The following is a 21,184-nucleotide window of genomic DNA, read 5'->3' as shown; positions in this document are numbered from 1 at the left end:
GTTCCGGTGTTCCGGAATTAAAATTTCGGGCAGTATTCTTCTGTCCTTTAAAAAGTTTACTGTAACTACTCTTTACTGTCATCATGACTGACATTTGACAATTAAACTTTTTTTTCTTGTTAAATTTGTTAATTAAACAATTTGTTTGTCTTAAGAAATTTATTAATTGAACTAAGTGTAACTAAATCATTGCTTTGATCTATTATTATGCCACAAATCACTATTTTTGAAATTAAATAAGTCAAAATATACATAAACATGACAAGAATGAAAAATGTGGTTATTAATGTAAAGGTTGTTTTAGAGTTTACATTATGAAAATGACAATACTGCCCGAAATTTTAATTCCTCAACTTAGAAAAGTTTATGTAAAAAGAAGAAAAATTGAAAAAAAAAACGGATTTGTTATATAAAGAATAAGTTGAAAAAACAGAAAAAATGATGTAAAACTTGATAATGATAAGTAACAAGAATTCACAATGCAAGTCGCAAATTTCTGAAAAATAATTACATTCAAAATTAAATTAAAAGTTCAATAAATAACGGAGATAAAACATGTTTATATAAGTACGAATACATTTATTTGTTTGTTTGTTCAGCAATTAATTAATTTTTGTAATTTATTTCAAGTACTTAATTCGTATAAAAGTTAAGGTTAGACAACCAACTTTACTGGTGCATGAAATCAATTGAATGAACTCAAAATGCTTCCTAACTTGCGCTTCAGAAAAAAAAGTCAATGAACATAAGATACCAGGAACATAAAAAAAATGTTTAGGAAATTTTAGCTGTCAAAAAACTTTGAGATTTGACTTTTCTTATTGTCTAAGATGACAAAAATTAATCGCTGTTTTACAATTTTGGATAATTATATCGTTTTTCATAATATTAAAACGTTTGAAGTGGATTGTATCATTAAATTTTGGGTGACTATTTTCAAGTAACTTAATAGTAGATGATAATACAATAAAAGCTACAATAACGTTAAACATAGTGACAACTTTGCTTGCAGCACAAAAAACATGTAAAACTATTTTGCTCAAAAAATAAATAGGGTCAAAGTTTGTTGTTTGTTTTTAATTACAAAAGTAAACAAAAATAAAGAATAAGAGAATTAAAAAAAATGTATAAAGTTTTGCAAGATTACCGCAAGTACATTTTTTATTGTACGAGTATTACAATTTAAAATTAAGTGAATTCAACATTTTTCTAAAAATGATTCGAATCTTTTAGAATATTTATTTAGCATAATTGTTTTTGTTGGTCAAACTGTACTTAATAAAATTAATGTTGTGTACGTATCTTGTCATCAAGTATTAAATATAACATGTGCAAAGTAATCTAGTCATAATTTATTTATTCTAATTACAATTTGCATTTTCTTGCAAATAATTTAACTAACGGTTATTAAAATAAACGATTCCGAAATGCAAAACTTTATTTATAGATTTATAGAGATATAACTTGAAGAGAACACTAAAATAAGCTAGTCTTAAAAGCTCTCGAAGATGAACAGTTCACCAAATCGAACCACAATTAGCAAAACTTTAACAAACACAACAAATTATTTTAAACAATATTGCTCGGCCACTAGTATCCACGGATTTCAGTATTTTGGAGAGGATAGATCAATTTTCGAAAAGTAAGTAATTTTTAACTGATTCACTCTTTTTAATATTAATCAATTTTCTAAGAATATGGTGGAGCTTAATTTTCATTATTTGTCTAAGTGGCTGTTCTATAATGATTTATAAAATTTATGAAAAATACGAAACTAGTCCTGTTATTGTCAGTTTTGCCACTAAGGAAACTCCACTTTACAAAATCCCATTTCCGGCAGTTACGATTTGTCCGGAAGTAAAATCTGACGTAAGAAAATTTAATTTAACAAATGTCTTCATGAAGAAAAAAAATAATCTCTTATTGTCTGAAACAGAGTGAGTATTTAGACTGACAAACTGGAATAATAAGTGGTTTTAAAGATTCAAAAATTTACAGTATATGTCACTGCTTTGTGATGATATAGACGAGTTTAGGGATATTTTAATAAATGATACTTTGGACGAGTTCAGTGATAATATACTGGAGAGTTTAGATCAGGTAAGTACCAAAAATGCAAACCTACCTACTTATTGCAAAAAAACATTAAGGCTTTGTTTTTGTTTCAAGAGGATTTTCTCTCGGTGGTTGGCTGCGTCGTAAATAAAATTGTTTTAATTGTGTTTATGTTTCATTTTGAACGGAATTCAAACTGACAATGTTTTACTGTAAAAGTTTTTAAAAGCGTTATTTTTAATGTTTTGTTTGAAGAGAACAATTTTAACAAAAAGAACATAAAAATTGAAATAGCTAGATATTTATTAAATTGAATGTGTACATTAGTAGTAAATGCTGTACTTTGGTGTTTCTGATATAATTAACTTAATTGTTTTCAATGTTCGTTAATAAATTTGGTAATATAAAAAAAATAAAGCATTTGGCGCAATTTCTAACATAGGTATGTACCTATACCTATATTTAGAAACATAGTTACTATGATTGTATTTATTAAGGACCAATTTAATAACCAAATTTAAAAAATCATTTAAGTTAACAGTTAACAAACCAGTATATTAGTTTGGTTTTTTTTGCTTTGATATAAAGTTGGCATTAAAACAGTTTTGTTCAGTCTTATTTCTTCTCAGATAAAACCTGCATTTTTGCCTATTGAGTGTAAATTTCTTGGTGAAGAAAACCAGATTTGTGAAGATTTGTTTATACCCATATTCACCGACGAAGGTGTTTGTTATACTTTCAATATGTTGGACCGTAGCCACATTTTTACCGACAGAGTGTAAAAGTTTAATGTATTTTTATTTTTAACCATAAAGTTTAAAGTTACAGAAATCACTATAAAGGTTACCATAAAATACCAAACGATACGAAATCGTGGAACATGGAACAAGGATATTTAGATAATTCTAAGCTTTGGGTTTATCCATGGCGAGCTTTATTTTCAGGAGCCAATCACGGACTGATTTTGTATTTAGCCACGGAAGAGGAAAATGTCGAATATAAATGTAAAGGAATTCAGGGATTTAAAGTTAAGTTATTATTCTCATTAATTTAATTGATTCTTTAATGGATTTGATTAATTAAAGGTTGTTTTACACAGTCCTGTCCGAATGCCTCGCCTGAAACAGGAATATATTCGTATTCCTTTAAACCAAGCTGTTGTAGCTTTAGTTCACCCAGTGGTGATTGAGACATCTGAAGCTGTAAAAACTTTCGATCCTGAAAAACGCTTTTGCTATTTCCCCACCGAACGAAAGCTTCAATATTTCAGGAGTTACTCGCAACAAAATTGTCTTTTCGAATGTTTAACAAAAATTACTCTAAAAATGTGTGATTGTGTTTCAATTTTTATGCCAAGTAATAATATGATATCGTTTTCTTTGATAATTGGAACGTTTATAGGAGACAATGGGACAAAAATTTGTGGCTTAAGCAAACAAAAATGTGTTAAACAAGCCGAAGAAGCAATGCATTTGGGAGAACTCAACGTTTTTCATGATGTCAAAATAGATTTTGATGGATGTGATTGTATGCCACTTTGTACAGATTTGAGTTATAATGTAGAAACGTCGCAAACCCACTGGAATTGGAAAAACGCACTAAAAGAAGATTTAGATCCAAATATATTAAAAAAATCGTAATTTTCTTCTTAAAAATAACTCTTTTTGATGGTTTTTTCTAGGTTTCATTTGTCAAGTCTGACGATTTATTTCAAATTTAATCATTTTATCACATCTCAAAGACACGAATTGTATGGACCTACTGATTTTGTGGCAAATTTTGGAGGATTGTTGGGATTATTTATGGGATTTTCCATCTTATCACTGGCGGAAATTTTGTATTTTTTCACAGTGAGGATTTGTTGTAATGTGAGATTGTATGGAAACTGGATAGGACTTGAAGAATAGTTTATTAAAAATATTTTTTTTTAACTTTTGCACGATTTTTTTAAATCAAAAGTTCATAGGTATTCAGAGTTTTCTGTATTTAAATTTTCTGTTATAAAAAACAAAGCTATGTTTTGTTTAAATCTAATATATTATAAAGACTCATTTATTAAATTAAGCAGATGCTAATTTAGTTGTTACTGAATGTGTACAGAGTGTGCAGAGCGCATCTTCAAAGACTTGACTTCAAAGACAATTAAATTTGATTTATGTAGCTTGAATAACAACTTATTTTTGGTTGAAGAACAAATATAAGTGGAAAACAGTATTTAATTAAACATTTTGCAATCACTATTTTGATAAAAATTTATGAAACAGTTTTGTTTTTTAATTAAAAAAATGCAGTAAGCTTATTTATGAATTACCGTAAAGATTGTTGTAAAAGTAAACGTTGTGATTGGGTCGTTTGAGGTCGGCCATTATAATTATCTAAGAAACCAATCACCTTAGATTTTTGAATTCATTCAAAAAAATTAATAATTGGTTTAGGTTTTTGAATTCATTCCATATTTAATTCAATTGGTTTCCCGGGTCCAGTTTTATCAGAAAAACCAAAGCACAAAAAAATTATAGTTTGTTAAATTTGATTTCTAATATTCCAATAGATGGCATGAGAATGCAAGAGTAAGAGTTGTGGTTGGGGTAGAGTGAGGTTAAACTTAACCTAGAAGATTTTATAAGTAAAAAATGGAAATTTTAGAACTATACAGTGGCATTGGGGGGATGCATTGGGCTTTAAAAGGTATCACAAATTTCACGCAATTCTACTGTTTGTTTCAATCATAATTATTTACAGCTAGTGGCGTAGAAGGCAAAATTAAAGCAGCAGTCGACATAAATCCTACTGCCAATTCAGTTTACAAACATAATTTCCCAGAAATAACTCTACTCAGTCGCAACGTTCAAAGCCTGACACCAAAATTCATAAATAAATTGAGTGTTGACACCATTTTAATGTCGCCCCCATGCCAACCATTTACAAGAAATGGTCTTCAGGAGGATATCAACGATGAAAGAACCAAATCTTTCATATACATTTTATCGATTTTACCTGAACTAAATGTCACTAGAATTTTAATAGAAAATGTAAAAGGTTTTGAACAATCAAAAATGAGAGACTTGTTAATTGGGACATTGGAAAAATGCGGATTCCTCTATCAAGAATTTATTCTCACCCCTACCCAATTTGGAGTACCAAATACCAGGCATCGGTACTATTGTATAGCCAAGAAACCCCCAAGTAGTTTCAATTTTGAAGCTGGGTCATTAGTAAGACTTAATTCTTATTCAACATTTTTTATTGTTCTTTTTTTTTTTTTTAGAAAACTGAACTTCCTTATCGACAGAACGCAAATGATTGCTTTGAAATAAGCCTGATTTTAGATCAAAACGAAGACTTAGCTTCTTATTATTTAGGCGATAAAATTTTAACAAATTATTTAGATACCACGGACATCCGTTACAGCACCTCTAAAAACACTTGTTGCTTTACTAAAGCATATGGACGTTATGTTAAAGGCACTGGAAGTGTTTATAGCGATTTGCCTGAAGTAAAAAGTGAAATGTACAACAAACTTTCTGATTTTGACCCTAGAAGTAATTCTTATTTACAATTAGCACATCAGTTAAAAATACGATTTTTTACACCTAGGGAAATAAGCAGGTTAATGAGTTTTCCTGAAGATTTCACATTCCCTAAAAGTACAAGTGATAAACAAAAATATATGTTATTAGGGAACAGTATTAATGTTAAAGTTGTAGCAGAATTAATAAAATTATTACAATGACTAATAAATGTCATCAATCAATCTTCTTCGTGTTTTACCGGTTGTAGGTAAATAAAAGGTTCGTAGTAATAAGGATTGTAACCAATGCAGTCCAAATTAATTCTTTTTTACTACAATATTTGTCTACTCTTCCAAAAATGGAGTATCAACTTTTGGTCTAACGACAAAAATGGAAGAATTTTAAAATTCGTATTTGAAGTAATGAGGATTCGCTTTCCCATTTTGTTTACGTTCGTAGTAATGATGATTATAACCAATGCAAAATGACCACGATTTTTTAAATATTTTTAGATCTCGGTTTCAATCTACCCCTTCAAAAATGATACGACGAAACGTGTGTTCCAATTTTAACTTTAAGTCCCAACAATAATAAATCGAAGAATTCTTATTCGAACTAATGGGAACTCACTATCAGCTGATTGACATTAACAAACATCTGTCAAACAACCTAAACGGTGCCCTACTCAAAAACCGCGTCCTAATCAAAACTAATTAAATTACCACTTGAAAATGTTGCAAAATCGTGGTTATGGTGCTTAAAACTGTGCAATGTTTCGTAGTAGAAGTTGGTTCGGTGGCGGTTGGGGCCGTCCTAAGAACCCCCATTCGTTGGAACACTTGAAATACTTGTACAACGTGTTGTCTAGGAATCAAACAGTATCGGAACACAACCGAGGGTTACTGGTCGAGACTCTTCGATCAATAGCCGAAATTTTAATCTGGGGTGATCAAAATGACTCGTCCGTTTTTGAGTAAGATGGTGTTATTTGTTTTGAAAGAAATAATTATGAAATTGCAGCTTCTTTTTGGAGAAGAACATGTTGTCGTTCTTTTTGCGTATCATGAGACAACGAAGCGGAGGCTCGAGCTTTGTTTGCGTCCAATTACTTCAAACGCTTAATATTTTATTCGAGAATATTAGAAACGAAACATCGCTATGTAATTACGGAAAATTTTCACATGAATTAGTTACAAGGCAAAACAAAGTCTTGTAATTAATTCTTTTAATAACTATGAACTTTTTTGAAATTATTTTTAGATTACTTGTTATCAAATAATCACGTAAATTCGATAATCGTACACAAATTCGATTTCTCTGATGAGGAAGTCATGGCTTATTACATCTCGTTTTTGAAAACTCTCAGCTTGAAACTGAACGCTCATACTATACATTTTTTCTACAATGAAGTATGTTGTATCATCATTTTTTGTATATTTATCACTTAAATTTTAGCACACTAACGATTTTCCGTTATACACGGAAGCGATAAAATTTTTTAATCATCCTGAATCTATGGTCAGGATAGCAGTGCGAACTTTGACATTAAATGTGTATAAAGTTGAGGATGCAAGTATGCTTGCTTTCATTAGGGATAGAACAGCAGCTCCGTATTTTTCAAATATTGTTTGGTTTATTGGAAAACATATCCAGGAGTTAGATGTCTGTGTTCGCAATGATGCAGAGTAAGTATAAGTTTTTTTTTTTTTCATTAGGTTTTATATCGATTTTACACATTTTTATACAGGGTGATTTAAAAAAAAATAATTAAATGGCTTTTAATATAGTATAAGCTGGCAATTTTAGAATTTTTCCAAATGTCATGGTACATTTTGGGCTATATTTAACTTTATAATTTTAAATTAGAATCCATATTTTTTTTCATAATTTGAAAGGTATTAAGTCTCTTTGTACAGACATATACAATATGTTTTACTTTTAGTAAAAATTATTGTTTAGAGAAATTATCAAAGTTAAAAAAAATAATAAAAGTTAATAAAATCTAGTTGCACAGTGTCAAATAAGACAATGCCATTACTGTAATGTCAAAAAGCAGCAGATGTGAAAATATGTTACCCATATTTTTTCAAATTTGTAATGAAACATATTAATATTAATTACCTATAAAAAATTTGAAAAACATCTAATTTAGTGTACCTAATTAATTTATTTTATTATTTATTTATTTTGTTTACTTTTAATAAGATTATTGTTAATGTCAATTTTTTATTTAATATCATGCAAGTATACAGAGTGCGCCAGAACTCACGCCCCAGAGAAAATTTTCAAGTAAGGTAAGATACCAGAAACATGAAAAAAATGTTTAAAAAATTCTATCTGTCAAAAATTTTTCTCATTTATTTTTTGACATTTGACATTTTTTTATATCTATTTAATGATACTGATAATCTTGTATATGTTTTTTTACAATTATTTAGTAAATGGACAACAATTTTGCCAATAAAAGCCACAGATAACATTGAACAGAGTTACAATTTAATTTTAAACCCTCATAACTTCGAAATTTTTATAGATAACATTTTTTTAACATTTTTTTCATGTTCCTGGTATCTTACCTTATATGGCATTTTTCTCTGGGGCGCGAGTTATGGCGCACACTGTATTTTATCAAATTTCGTTATTTTTTTTAACTTTGATAATTTTTTAAACAATAATTTTTACTAGAGGTAAAACATATTGCACATGTTTATACCAAGAAAACTAAATAATATCTTTCAAATAAGAAAAAAAAAATTTGGTCCCTATTTAAAATCAGAAAGTTGAATGTAGTTCAAAATATACTATAACATTTGGAAATATTTTAAAAGTGTCAGGTTGTACTATATTAAAAGCCATTTAAGTTAGTTTTTTGATTTTTGAAATCGATCCATAAATAAAAATTCTACAGTGACTGTTGTTTTTTAAAAAATCATTGTATAAATAGTTACTGAAAGTAAGATTAATTAATACCGATTAAGAAACACATAAAATTTCTCCACTGTTTAAATTACAAATTTTATACACTGATGAATATTTAGAATAATGTATTTTTATTTTTTTTTATATTTTTGTTTTATTTTCAAATTTTACTCCTATCATTTATTTAAATATTTGAATTCAGTATTTGTCTCTTTTCAGTCACCAATCTCAGAATCGGTTGTCCGATCTAGTGGCTGAACACCTGGACCATCTTCATTACCTAAACGACATTCTTTGCTTAAACATCACTGACTTGAATCAAGTTCTAACCGACCACCTCTTACACAAACTCCTCATCCCTTTATACATCTATTCCCTTTCAACCGTACGAAAACCCACAGGAGGCGTGGAAGCAATCACAAAAGCGCTCAATCAAAAACTAAACCTAAACGAATCATCATCAAACGGCGGTATTCCTCATGAACCATCAACAGGAAAAGTTTCATGTGTCGTTGCTTTATTCCTACTTTCGCAAGTGTGTCTTATCATCTCGCATTCACCTGTTGTCCAAACTGTCGCTTGGATTGTTCTGAAAAGCGATCGATCAATTTACGATAAAGGAGTAGAGAAATTATTGGAAGCGTACGAAAATGAAATGAAGCGAAACGGGAAAAATGAAGAAGCGAGTGGGTCAGAGAGTAGTTTCAAAGATGATGTAGTTGAGGAACATAAGAATATTACAGATGAGGAGAAGCAAAGGTTGGCGACTACGCCAACTGAGAGCGAAAGTGTGTCGGAAAAACCGTTTTTGGAAACGGTTTACAATGCGTTGGATTGTTCGGAGAACGACTACGCGGCGCTTTTTGCCCTTATTTTGCTGTATGCTATGGCATACAATAAAGGTGAGTGAAATTGAAGAAAATTTAGTTTTTAATTAAATTAAATTTGTCAGGAATAATGCCGGACATTAACGAGCAAGTATTAAGGCCTAAAAAGACCTACACGTCGAAGACATCGTCTCGTGATGTGCGCTACACCTACAACACTTACTTAGTGGACAAACTGTTGTATATAGTGCTGCTTTCATGCCAGCCTTCGTGTCGAGTCAGATTAGTGACTCTCGAGTTGGCTCTTAAACTCCTAGTACAACTAGTAATGGCCGATGGTAAAAGTGTGCTTCTTGAATCGCATAAATCGACGATAGAATCGGCAAAAACGCAAAGTACAGCGCTTTTGAGGAATTTTTACAAGAGCGAAGAGATTTTCCTAGATATGTTTGAACATGAATACTGTGATATGTCGAAGACTTCATTAAATGTAGAATGGTTGTGTATGGATAGTGCAATTTTGTTACCACCTACGGGGACGCCGATGACGGGGATTGATTTTACCAAGAGGTTGCCGTGTGGAGAGGTGAGAGTTGACACAAGGAAAAAACAAGGTCAAGTAGTCAAAATAGTGGTTTTTGTGAGTTTTTTAACCTAAGTTGCATTTTCAAAACTGAATTTTTAACTTTCACTATTTCTGACCTCGCTAATCCGGACTTAATTCGGACAAAACGGAGCGTACTTAAAAAATATCTAGGGCCATTGAAATTTGTAAATAACAAAATCGATATCTAACTTTACTTGTTTTCTCTGAAAGTATCCGCACAGTTGATTATCGTTTTGTTTACTACTATTATTTAGTATTGTGACTGAAAAGAATCATAATTATGATGAGAAAAAAACAATTTTTCCTCATCAAGTCTGAATTAGCGAGACTCTACTGTATTAGGAATTTGCGCTAACATTTCACGTTTTATGGAAAAGATATTTGGAATGTTTATTTTTAACAATAAATATTTGAAAAAACGGCTATTGGAATACCTTGTTTTACGTGAAGTGAATTTTGAATCTACATAATTTTTAACGAGAGATAAATTTATACAGTTTAATTTTTATTTATTTAATGTAACAAAAATTTACAAAACTTTATTACGGTGAGAGAAAGTAGTGATATTTTTCACCTTCATTAACAAATATTGAGTGGAATTTGGACATTAATAAAAAAAACTTGTTAGTTATTTTGCTGACGTTTCGAGACTAGAAGATTGGTTTTTACCAATATACTTAGTCAATATTCTTAGACACAATAAAAATAATCAATTTTTAGATTAATTTTCTAATATTAATAAAAAAAGTTTCTATTGTTTATTTAAAACATGCTTGAAATTATTCTAATAAATATTTAATTTTAATTTTTAAATAACAGAAAATCGTTGGGAAGCCACAGAATCCTCTCCTTATGATTGTTTTATAAATTTATCTTTTTGATTCTTTTTTGTATGTGTTGTTTTATTTATTTTTTAATATTAATTTTTTGTCTTTTATTTTTTAATAATTTTTGAGAATTTATGATATATTTTTGGTGTATACGCTTCCAAAAATAGCAATTTTTAACTCCTGAAAATGATTTTTTTTCGTACTCAATAAAATAGTACGTGAAATAGTTATTTTATTTAATCATCATGCATAATAAGGGGTTTGAATGTGTTTTTGGGAGCTTTAACAAAAAATGTTGTTTATGACACGTAAGTTTTTGCGGATTCATTTACTACTCCAGCCTCGGCTTCGCCTTGTCCGAAAACAGCAATGATTCATCCCCCAAGGCTGTATTTAGGAGCCTGTAACAAAAATAACCATTTTGAGTTTTTTAATGTTTATTATTATTTTTATATGTTTACCTTTTTTATTTAGAAGGTTTTTCCATGTTCCTGGTATCGTACCTTACATGTTTTTTTTCTCTGGGGCGCGAGTTCTGGCGCACCTGTATTTATAAAAAACTTAGATATTTTACCTTTTATTTTTCTGTATTTTTTCTTTTACTGTTTTTTTTTTGAGGTGTTTTTTTTGTTATTTCTTCTCTACTAACAGCTAGCTATATCCTAAATTTTTTCTCTCATTGTTGTTGTGAAGCTTAGGAATCAATAAAAAAGTGTAACCAAGAAGTTTACAGTTTTACAACGTTGAGAGAGAAACTAAAAGGGGATTAAGAAACTGCATTTATTTTTTATTTGAAATTTTTTTTTTACTCTTTATTTTATTTTTTATCTGTTTATTTCTATCTATTCCATGTTTTTCTGATTTTTTTTCTTTCGTAATTTTGTTTTTTCGTTTTTTACTTCTTGCTACTTTTCGCCTCTTAAATCACTTCATTTCTCTTACGTACAAGGTACACAAATTATGCGCAGTGTAAATGAAAAATAATAATAGTTTTTTTTTTTACATTTATCAATAATGTTCACTTTTTCATCACCATATTGCACGTAAAAATATTCTGCTTGTTTTAGTTTTTGTGATATAGACAATTTTTTTTATTTTTATTCATGCGAATTATTAAAATCGAAGTACAACAATAAATACCAACCTTTTTTTTCTGTTTGCAAAGTAGTAGTGATATTTTTATTTGAGCAGGTCGAGCGGGCACGTCGAGCTATCCGAGTCTTCTTCTTGGTCCGAAACGTCGTGTTAACTTTGAACGGCGAAATGGAAACCCAACTACCTCTAACCAACCCCCAGAGCTGCGTCCAGATTGATCAAGCCTTGGACCTGAGTATATCTCGTTGTGTGTCAGAACTGCACGAATCACACAATCGTTAAATTACAGATTTATAACTAATAAACCACGATTTAATACCAAAGAAAAGATGTGTTTTTATTATTGTTTTCTGCATGAGTATTGGTGCTTTTATGGAAGAGGGATTTAACGATTGTCTCGTTCTGCGGTGTTTCACCAGACGATGAAGCCTCCTGATGAGAATGTTTCATTTTGTTACAGATAATTCGGATTTGATCGCATGTACGGTGCTGTGGAAGGACGGGACGAAGACGAGGAGGTTTCTGGTGATCGACGTCTTGCAACTGATTTTGGTCGAGCCGGATACGAAGAGGTTGGGTTGGGGGGTAGCCAAACTGGTAGGGTTCTTGCAGGATATAGAGGTGACGGGGGATAAGGACGATTCGAGGTGTCTGCATATTACAATACATAGACCTTTGTCGGGAACTACGACCAATCGGGTGCCATTGCTCAGTGCCAAGTTCGTTTTCGATGATAACATCAGGTGTATGGCGGCGAAGCAAAGGTTAACCAAGGTTAGTGGAAGTAAATTTCTGATCAAAGTGACCTGCAGTGTTGCCAGATCAAAAACATAAAATTCACCAGATCCGAGTTTAAAAAGTTGCCAAATTTTCACTAGATTTGTATGACAAAATTTCGCAAAAAACGCAGTTTTCGTCTGCTTAAAATTTTGGGAAAAAGCAAAAGTGACATGCTTTTCTGCCTAATTATGTGATTTATCGGCTTGTTTCCAAGCGAAATAATTGCGTTTCTAGCTGAAAAACGCTCGAAAAATACAAAAATAATGTAATTTGAGACTTGATTTCTTAATTATTTAGTTTGTTTTAGGGAAATCTAGCGAAAAACCTGAGATTTTAGCACAAAAACGTGCTTAAAGGCTTTTTTCGGCTAAATTTTGTTCTTGGCTTATTTTTGTCATATTTTGCTCAAAAACCAGTTATATCGAGTAAAACGAACAAAATAACATCAATATCAATCCTTTTTGTGATTTTTAGGCGTGTTTGGACAAGATTTTGCAAAATAAATGAACTACTGGTTCGAAAACGAACTAAGTCAGGCAAACAAGTGAAAAATGATATCAATTTCGATTTAATTTTGTATTTTTTTTTATCAGCTTGTTTCAATGCAATATTTACTTTTTATGTTTTTATCTCTCAAAAAGACAAAAAAACGCCGTTTTTTGGGCTATTATGTTAATTTGTGGCTTGTTCTTGACAAAATTTTGCAAAATAAGTGTGTTTCTAGCTGAAAAAGCATTCGAAAAAAAAGCAAATGGAACTATTTTTAACCAATTTGGTGGTTTTCGATTATTTTTCCTTTGAGAAAATTTGACAAAATAAATAAGTTAAAGCCTAAGAGTTAGGTAAAAATATCAAAATATAATCTTTTTTATAACTATTAGTGATTTTTGTTATGGTAAACTCTCGTGAAAAAAACAGATATCATTTTCGGCATAATTCTGTTTTTTTAACTTGTTTTTAACAAAATTTTGTGAAATAATTGCGTTGCTAGCTACTAAAACTCTCAAGAAATGCATAATTAATCTAATTTTCGACGTATTTGTTGATTTTTTTTTCAGTTCGTTTTAGCAATCTCGCAAAAAAACTGAGATTGTAGTACAAAAACGTGCTTAAAAACATTCTCGGCTTATTTTTGTCTTATTTTGCTCAAGAACCAGTTAAATCGAGTGAAACAAACAAAACAACATCAGTATCAATTGTTTTTGTAATTTTTAAGCGTGTTTGGACAAGATTTTGCAAAATAAATGAGGCTCTGGTTCAAAAACGAAGAAAGTCGAGCAAAACAAACAAAAATAATATCAATTTCGATTTAATTTAGTAATTTTTTTGCCTACTCCAACGAAATCTTTAGATTTCTCTTTCTTTTTATCTCAAAAACATGCTTAAAAAAGGCTTTTTCGGCAAAATTTTTTTCTTGGCTTATTTTTGTCATATTTTGCTCAAAAACCAGTTAAACCGAGTAAGACAAACAAAATAACATCAATATCAATCCTTTTTGTGATTTTTAAGCGTGTTTGGACAAGATTGTGCAAAATAAATGAACTACTGGTTCGAAAACGAACTAAGTCAGGCAAACAAGTAAAAAATGATATTAATTTCGATTTAATTTTGTATTTTTTCAGCTTGTTTCAATGCAATATTTACTTTTTGTGTTTTTATCTCTCAAAAAGACAAAAAATACGCCGCCGTTTTTTGAGCTATGTTTGTGGCTTGTTTTTGACAAAATTGCAACATAAATGTGTTTCTAGCTGAAAAAGAATTCGAAAAAAAAAACAAAAATAAGTTGTCATTTTCGACCATGTTTAGTAATATCTTTTAAAAAACAAATAGAACTATGTTTAACCAATTTGGTGGTTTTCGATTATTTTTTGCGTGCTTAAAAACGGCTTATTTTTGTCTTATTTTGCTCAAGAACCAGTTAAATCGAGTGAAACAAACAAAGCAACATCAGTATCAATTGTTTTTGTGATTTTTAAGTGTGTTTGAACAAGATTTTGCAAAAAAAATTAGACTCTGGTTCAAAAACGAAGAGTCGAGCAAAACAAGCTAAAAATAATGTCAATTTCGATTTACTTTGCCTACTCCAACGAAATCTTTAGATTTCTCATTCTTTTTATCTCAAAAACATGCTTAAACACTTGAAAAGGGCAAAAATAACGTCGTTTTTGGTCGAATTTGTTGAATTTTTGGATTGTGTTTGTTTTTAACGAAATTTTGCGAAATAATTGTGTTTATAGCTGAAAAAATATTCGAAAAAACAAAAATAAATTGTCATTTTCGATCGTGTACTAGTAAAATCTTGTAAAAAAATCAAATAGAACTATTCTTAACCAATTTGATGGTTTATCGACTTTTTTGAAAAATTTTGACGAAATAATCAAATTTCTGGTTGAAGACGGGGAAAATGTTCGAAAAACAGTTTCTTTCATTTCCAAAAAATCACCAGATATTAGAATTTTTACAAAAACTTTATTAAAATTGTTGTGACATTTGTATTTGATAGTCAGTGTTGCCAAATTCAGATTTTAGTTTTGCCACTATTTTTTTATTTTTTTTTCAGGGCCGTATCAAGGCCCGTCAGAAGAAGATGCAGCACATCGCCCGCCTTCTTGAAATCCCCGGCCAATCGGGTCCCCCGAGTCCCGCATTCGTTGGCGGCGGCATTTACAACCGCTCCGCCGGCCGAGGCCTCCGCGACCGACCGTTTGGCCTCTCCCGGGGCCCTGGTTTCGCCACCCCCCGATGGGAGAGTCCCCCGGGAGTGACTCACCGAACGGACGAGTCGCGGCGCCATCGCGACAGCGATCCCAAAAACTTGAAAAAAGACGATCGGACTCCCAACCGATCCAGGGATTCTTCATCGAGTAGGACGAAGTCGCGGGAGGGTTCCCCTAGGATGCCTAGGCCGCGTTCAGAAGAGATTCCGTTGGAGTTGATCAAGAAAGCATCAAATTCGGTGATTGATATGACGCCGAAAATCGCAATTGTGCCAAGGCCGCAACTGAAAGAAGAGAGTGAAGAAGTAGAGAAGAAACCGGAAGAGGAAGTTTCGATTAGTTCCGAAGAAACGTCGTTTATTGCCAGCGAGAGGAGGAATTCGAAGAAAGGGGGGAATATTGAAACAGTATAGTACAGGGCGGTTTTGTTGACTTTAGTGTAATTAATAAAAATTGTTTTATCATGATGATTGTTTTTATTATTGAAGAGGCTGTAATTGAAGATAATGGAATAAAATGTACTCCAGGAAGGTGAAAAGGAAGGGCTATAATTATCCATAATTTTATTTTTGTTGAACTTATTAATGCGGAATTTAATAAACTTATTTTTCTTTTATTTTGTGTTGTATTTATTTTATACTTTTCATATTTTTTTGTAATTTTTGGAGGTAAGTTGTACGAAATGGTAAGTGGAGAATAGAGAATATTTAGTTCTTTTTCTGAAAAACCATTTATTTGTACATCGATTTGAAATATCGGTCGAGAACACCCCACATAAAAATACCGTGCGATCAAAAAAAAAAGATAAATTAGAGTAGGCGGTGATTAAAGTCCTTCAGATGGCAATCCTGATTTTTGACATCAAATATCAGCAGAAACTTTGACAAGTTTGCGTTTTATTCATTTTGAGTGAAATAATGTTCACTTTAAAGGAGAAAATTTTTATTGTTGCAAATTATTACAAAAATGCTGTACAAGACGAAAACGGTGAATGGTCATTTTCAGTTTATGTGGAAAATTTCCAGCCCAGATTCCCAGCCAATGTGTTGCCAACTGTAGAATTTATCCGACGCCTACTCTAATTTTTTTTTTTTTTTTGATCACACGGTATTTCAGTGTTCGTGCTTGAACATTATTTTTAGAAAAAGTTCCGTGTATTTTTTATGCAGGTAATATTTCAATATCAATATTTTGGTTGGAACTATTTGCGCATATTATTTTAAATACATATTTGCTAAACCTCCCAAAACACTAAGTGATGTCTAAATGAAGAAATCTTTTTTACAATTCCTCTTTCTTTATTTTAAGAATAAATTCTTACAATAAAAATTAAGATAATTTTGTATTTCCAATTGTTTGATTATAATGCAAAAATTACAAATGTTTGGAAAAAAACGCAAACGCACTCATTACACAATGTTTGACATTTCCTAATTGGTTGCATAAATATCTTATTATTAATAAATTAATTATTATCTGTCTTATTCCCCCACAAAAAAACTAATTTCTCTCAACAGCTGTCAATCAATTAATTGCAAATTGCGAAAACTGCGAACGCAAAAATCATACGTAGAAACACAAGTAGTATGTCACTTGGTCAAATAAAATAATAAATAAACACATAAATTTTAAGAGACAAGGATAAACATCGGCATCGATCAAAAGATTGGTCGGTATGACTGATCACATGCGTGTTTTACTTGACTTTATTGTAAATAAGCAATTTGTTATTCAAAGACTCTAACATCCTTTTATGGGCGAAAAATTTACTCACAACCTAAAACAGATATTAATTTCGTTCTTCATCAAAAGTGCATTAAAGCAAAAAAGTGTTTGTAATGAATAATTTAAAGTGCAACATATGCAACTTTCGCAATATGTCAAACGGGCCAGCAAATCGAAATAAATATTTGAGGTAGTAGATCATCAAACAAACGAGAGAAAATAACCATAATGGAAGGAAATTTTAATAAATGAGTCATTTGAAACGTGCTTTACGTTATCAAACCGTTCATTTCTCTCTGGTATAAAATACCATCTGCAAAACTGTTACAACATGACTCATGGCAAAAGCAAATGTAAACCTTTGATGCAAGGAACGTTTTACATATTTTCACTTCCATAAAAGGAAGCGCTTTTAAACGAGTAAAGGTCCACTTTTATTGATTTGTATAATTAAATTAGTTAATTTGTTTTGAAAACAAGATATAAACTTTTTATCTTATCACTGAAGAAATTATTTCAGACAGCTGCTCCTTAAATAAATCAATATCTGGAGGAAAATATGTTAAAATAAACAAAATGTGTTATAATATCTTTCATAATTAATTAGAAAATATCTTTTCAAACGAGGAATTGAACTTTATTCTGTTCTTAATAAAATTATCTTTTAATTATATCGAGTCGAAAAAGTTTGGAGATAACTGATAGAATTGCGTGTTATGAAAGAAAAAATACTTACAATTAGGTCCTGATATTACCTACCTATCAGAAATTTTTTATTTGTTATTTGAAAAATTAAAGTACAAATGTCTAGGTGTAGATCCAAAACCTAATAGTTTTACAATAAAAAAGTGTGCGGTTTGAATTTTGTAAGCATGGTTGCCAAATTAAAATCTCAAATTTATTGACAAAATGACGATAAAACCAACCATTTAGCAGGTACATACAGGGTGAATATAAAGTATGGAACCAAGCGGTTTTATTTTTAATCATTTGCCTCCGGAAAATAATAATTAATATAAATTAAAGTAATATAAAAAATGTGATCGTAATTTCAGAACGAAATTTTGTTTTGTTTTTGAGTTATGCGATTTTTTTTTGTCAAAATTGCAATTTATGTGAAAAATTTTTTTTGTAAAAATTAAAAATAAAGCAGATAGTTGTAATCCTTAGAGTATAGCTTTTATGAGAAAAATGATTTTTTAGTGGGTTGCCATCCCTGTATTTTTTTTTTTGTAGAACTCAAAAATAAAAGGAAATATCGAAAAATTTTATTCTTGTTAAATCATCACATTTTTATAGTACTTTAGCACTCATCAATTAGTTTTTTCAAAAAATAAATAGTTTAAGCAAAAAACGTTTGGTTCCATACTTTTTATTCACCTGGTATTTCATATTAAATTTTATTATGTCTGACATATTATTTAAGTGCGCTCTACAAAAATGTGAATATGAAGTGAAATAATGGTTTCCTGTAGCTTCTTTATTTCTTTACGATGTTTCCTAAATTTTCAAAATGTCTTTTGCTTCCTGTAAATCGATCTTAAAAGTAATATTAAATATACATCTTCAAAAATTGTTATAGAGAAACAAATTATTGTTGAGCGTTTCAATTATTTTAGTGAAGATATTCTCTTTAAAAAAAATAGTTCCCTGCATTTATTTCTTTTCATACGTTTTTTTTTGTGGGGATTGTAAAACTACAATTTTAAAAGTAATGTAAATTTAAACTAAATCTAGGACAAGCCATAACTGCATTATTTTTAAAGATATGACAATACTTCTTAAAACAAGTTGAACAGTTTATTGTCATCTATAGTTTGAGATAGATGCTCAATTAATGCTGCTTTCTGTAACCGGAAGTGACATTAATTTCAATTTTTTAAATGGAACACCCTGTATATTTGATTATTTTTGGATTCTTCATTAAATTGTCTTTTAACAAGCTTACTATTTATTAAAAAAATTTTTTTTAGACCATAAACATTTGGAGAAGGCAAGTTTAGTTATTTTGACTTCTTTTGAGCTCTACTATCACCTGTTAAAATATTTGTATGTACATACCTTCAAATCACCCAGTATAATAAAAAATACGATGCTACTGTAGGTATGTTTATACAAAAATAATTGAGAAACTGGATAAAAATAAACAAAAAAAGTATTATGTAAACGAATATTTTAATAAAATTTAAATTCTTTTGCAAAATAAAGAATTAATAAGACACAAATTTTCGCTTAACCATCAATTACTGCAAACATATTACACACCTGTTTATGCCGGATATTGTCGCCCACATAATTTTGCCTTATCATCTGTTTTTGAATAATTTATTTACCCTATATTTAACTTAGTTGTATCTATACCTACAAAAATAAACACTTCTATAGATAGAAAATTGAAGGTTATTTCATGCGATTTACAATTTTGCATTCATTTTTAATGTTTCATGTGTCGACTGTAACTAACAGATTCTTTAATCATATTTTGTGAAATTTTTCAAATAGTATCTAACATTAAAATAAAATAAAGAAAAAAGAAAAAGTAATCTGTTATTATTATGTATTATTGCTTTATTTTTAACAGTGTCTATATAGTTCTTTGAAGCATTAGCATAAACATAGTAGGTATTAATAATAATACTATCTTCATGGGCATTATTAAAGCAAAGCATTCACTCTTAATATTTTACTATCTTCGTTAATAAATTTATGTTAATAAACTTCGTCGATGCACGTAAAACATAATACAAACAATAAATTAACCTCTGGTATAAACGTCTTTATATTTACCGACCAATAACCTCCAATTTAAATTACAATGTTGATATAAAAGGAATACCTATTGCATCAAGTAGTAATTATGAATATTTATTAACTCATTGTTGCATTAATATTACAACAACAATACTGTTTTTAAATAAATCATTTAACCAACATTTTAACCGGTTTTGCGTAAATTTGCCATAAACCTTACCATAAACAATATTGTCGCACTTTCCGTATTTGTACCTCCTCTATTTTATCACATTATCATAAAAATTTGGAAACTCTATCAATATTAGGTTACGGACTCTAACAACGTGACTAAATCAAGCTTGTAATTTATTAATGGAGTTGTTGTTATAAGTGTAATGAATGAAAAGAAATTGTAGCTTGTTTTATTGAGGCATAAATACATTATAGCCAACTAAACAAATGAGTTATGTATTGTTAACGGTAGCTTATTGAGTTCATTTGCTACTTTTTAAAGTGAAAGAATGACGAATTTTGTAAAAATCAATAAATGAATCATCAAAAGTGCTAAATACACAACATGATCATCTACCAAGAAAAAAAAATATTTAAAACTTTTGGAAGAGTTAACAATGAGATGTAGTTTTTATTGTATTATGTTTTAGGTAATAATAACGGGTTGTATTAGTATCAAATGGAAGCCGGAATCTTAAAATATCACGTTTCTTGTTTATTATTTAAACTACAAGACTCTCGGTACTTGCCCTGCATATTAACATAAAATACACATTAACAGGCGCACATTTAACTTTACAAGACTTAAATTATGATTAATTCAAGTTTAAATGGCCTTTATTGTAGACGTTTTTATAAAAAGATTTACTTCGCAGTTAAAATTTATAATTAAAATTGCAGGACGTCCAAAATTTTTAAATTGCAAATAATTTTATTACAGAGTCGCCAGTAATAAATTGTAGTTGTGAATGACATTTTAATTAGGCACCCATTGTTTAGTGTTTATTAATTTTTTGGTTGTAGTAACGATAAATGACAAAGTTATAGGGAACAAATTTATTTGAAATATTTTGTGTACAGACGGAAAGCCGTTCAAACAAGTTCTCATATGAAAAAAAGAAAAATTGATTTTTAAGAAATACAGTAAACAAATTGGTTTTTTTTACAATTAAAAAAATACCTCACAAACAAAGTGTTTTTATCTCATTTTGAATATTTGAAACGGATTGAAAAATTCAATACTTTTTATTTTTTATGAAAAAAAACATTATTTAAATTGCATTAAAAAAATACAGTAACATAAGTAAGAAATCTACAATACACCAAAAATAAATCAAAAAATTCTTCCGTACAGTTTTGTTATAATACAATA

At 29.8% G+C, this 21,184-nt stretch overlaps 3 protein-coding genes across 10 annotated transcripts; all 3 read left to right on the top strand.

Annotated features, from left to right (window-relative positions):
- The first annotated feature begins 1,503 nt into the window (after nucleotides 1-1,503).
- Nucleotides 1,504-3,986, top strand: LOC123016339 (pickpocket protein 28-like). Of its 3 annotated transcripts, XM_044416680.1 has the most exons (8): nucleotides 1,504-1,642; nucleotides 1,695-1,937; nucleotides 1,983-2,100; nucleotides 2,685-2,833; nucleotides 2,878-3,082; nucleotides 3,141-3,411; nucleotides 3,457-3,691; nucleotides 3,737-3,986. In XM_044416680.1, the coding sequence occupies exons 1-8, from the start codon at nucleotides 1,509-1,511 to the stop codon at nucleotides 3,960-3,962; spliced, it is 1,581 nt and encodes a 526-aa protein (XP_044272615.1). In that variant the 5' UTR covers nucleotides 1,504-1,508; the 3' UTR covers nucleotides 3,963-3,986. The 3 variants fall into 3 exon arrangements, with proteins under 3 accessions (XP_044272615.1, XP_044272614.1, XP_044272613.1); XM_044416679.1 differs by having other exon boundaries at nucleotides 2,884-3,082; nucleotides 3,141-3,691; XM_044416678.1 differs by having other exon boundaries at nucleotides 3,141-3,691.
- A 145-nt stretch (nucleotides 3,987-4,131) lies between these two features.
- LOC123016340 (tRNA (cytosine(38)-C(5))-methyltransferase) lies at nucleotides 4,132-5,792 on the top strand. The gene is made up of 3 exons (XM_044416681.1): nucleotides 4,132-4,743; nucleotides 4,798-5,270; nucleotides 5,324-5,792. Exons 1-3 carry the CDS (start codon nucleotides 4,689-4,691, stop codon nucleotides 5,786-5,788), a joined length of 993 nt encoding a protein of 330 aa, XP_044272616.1. The 5' UTR covers nucleotides 4,132-4,688; the 3' UTR covers nucleotides 5,789-5,792.
- A 189-nt stretch (nucleotides 5,793-5,981) lies between these two features.
- On the top strand, nucleotides 5,982-15,958 carry LOC123016338 (protein CLEC16A homolog). Of its 6 annotated transcripts, none has more exons than XM_044416674.1 (9): nucleotides 5,982-6,540; nucleotides 6,588-6,727; nucleotides 6,828-6,976; nucleotides 7,023-7,252; nucleotides 8,706-9,388; nucleotides 9,439-9,899; nucleotides 11,939-12,089; nucleotides 12,306-12,619; nucleotides 15,186-15,958. In XM_044416674.1, the coding sequence occupies exons 1-9, from the start codon at nucleotides 6,338-6,340 to the stop codon at nucleotides 15,753-15,755; spliced, it is 2,901 nt and encodes a 966-aa protein (XP_044272609.1). In that variant the 5' UTR covers nucleotides 5,982-6,337; the 3' UTR covers nucleotides 15,756-15,958. The 6 variants fall into 6 exon arrangements, with proteins under 6 accessions (XP_044272609.1, XP_044272607.1, XP_044272611.1 ...); XM_044416672.1 differs by having other exon boundaries at nucleotides 5,984-6,540; nucleotides 11,939-12,092; XM_044416676.1 differs by having other exon boundaries at nucleotides 5,985-6,540; nucleotides 11,939-12,080.
- Nucleotides 15,959-21,184: the final 5,226 nt, after the last annotated feature.

The sequence above is a fragment of the Tribolium madens genome, unplaced genomic scaffold (genome assembly GCF_015345945.1).
Source record: "Tribolium madens isolate multiple individuals breed KSU strain unplaced genomic scaffold, Tmad_KSU_1.1 Scaffold_1;HRSCAF=32;Tcas5.2_LG8, whole genome shotgun sequence".
Lineage (NCBI taxonomy): Eukaryota > Metazoa > Arthropoda > Insecta > Coleoptera > Tenebrionidae > Tribolium > Tribolium madens.
The sequence above is the reverse complement of the archived record's forward strand: the minus strand, read 5'-3'. Positions and strand labels throughout refer to the sequence as shown.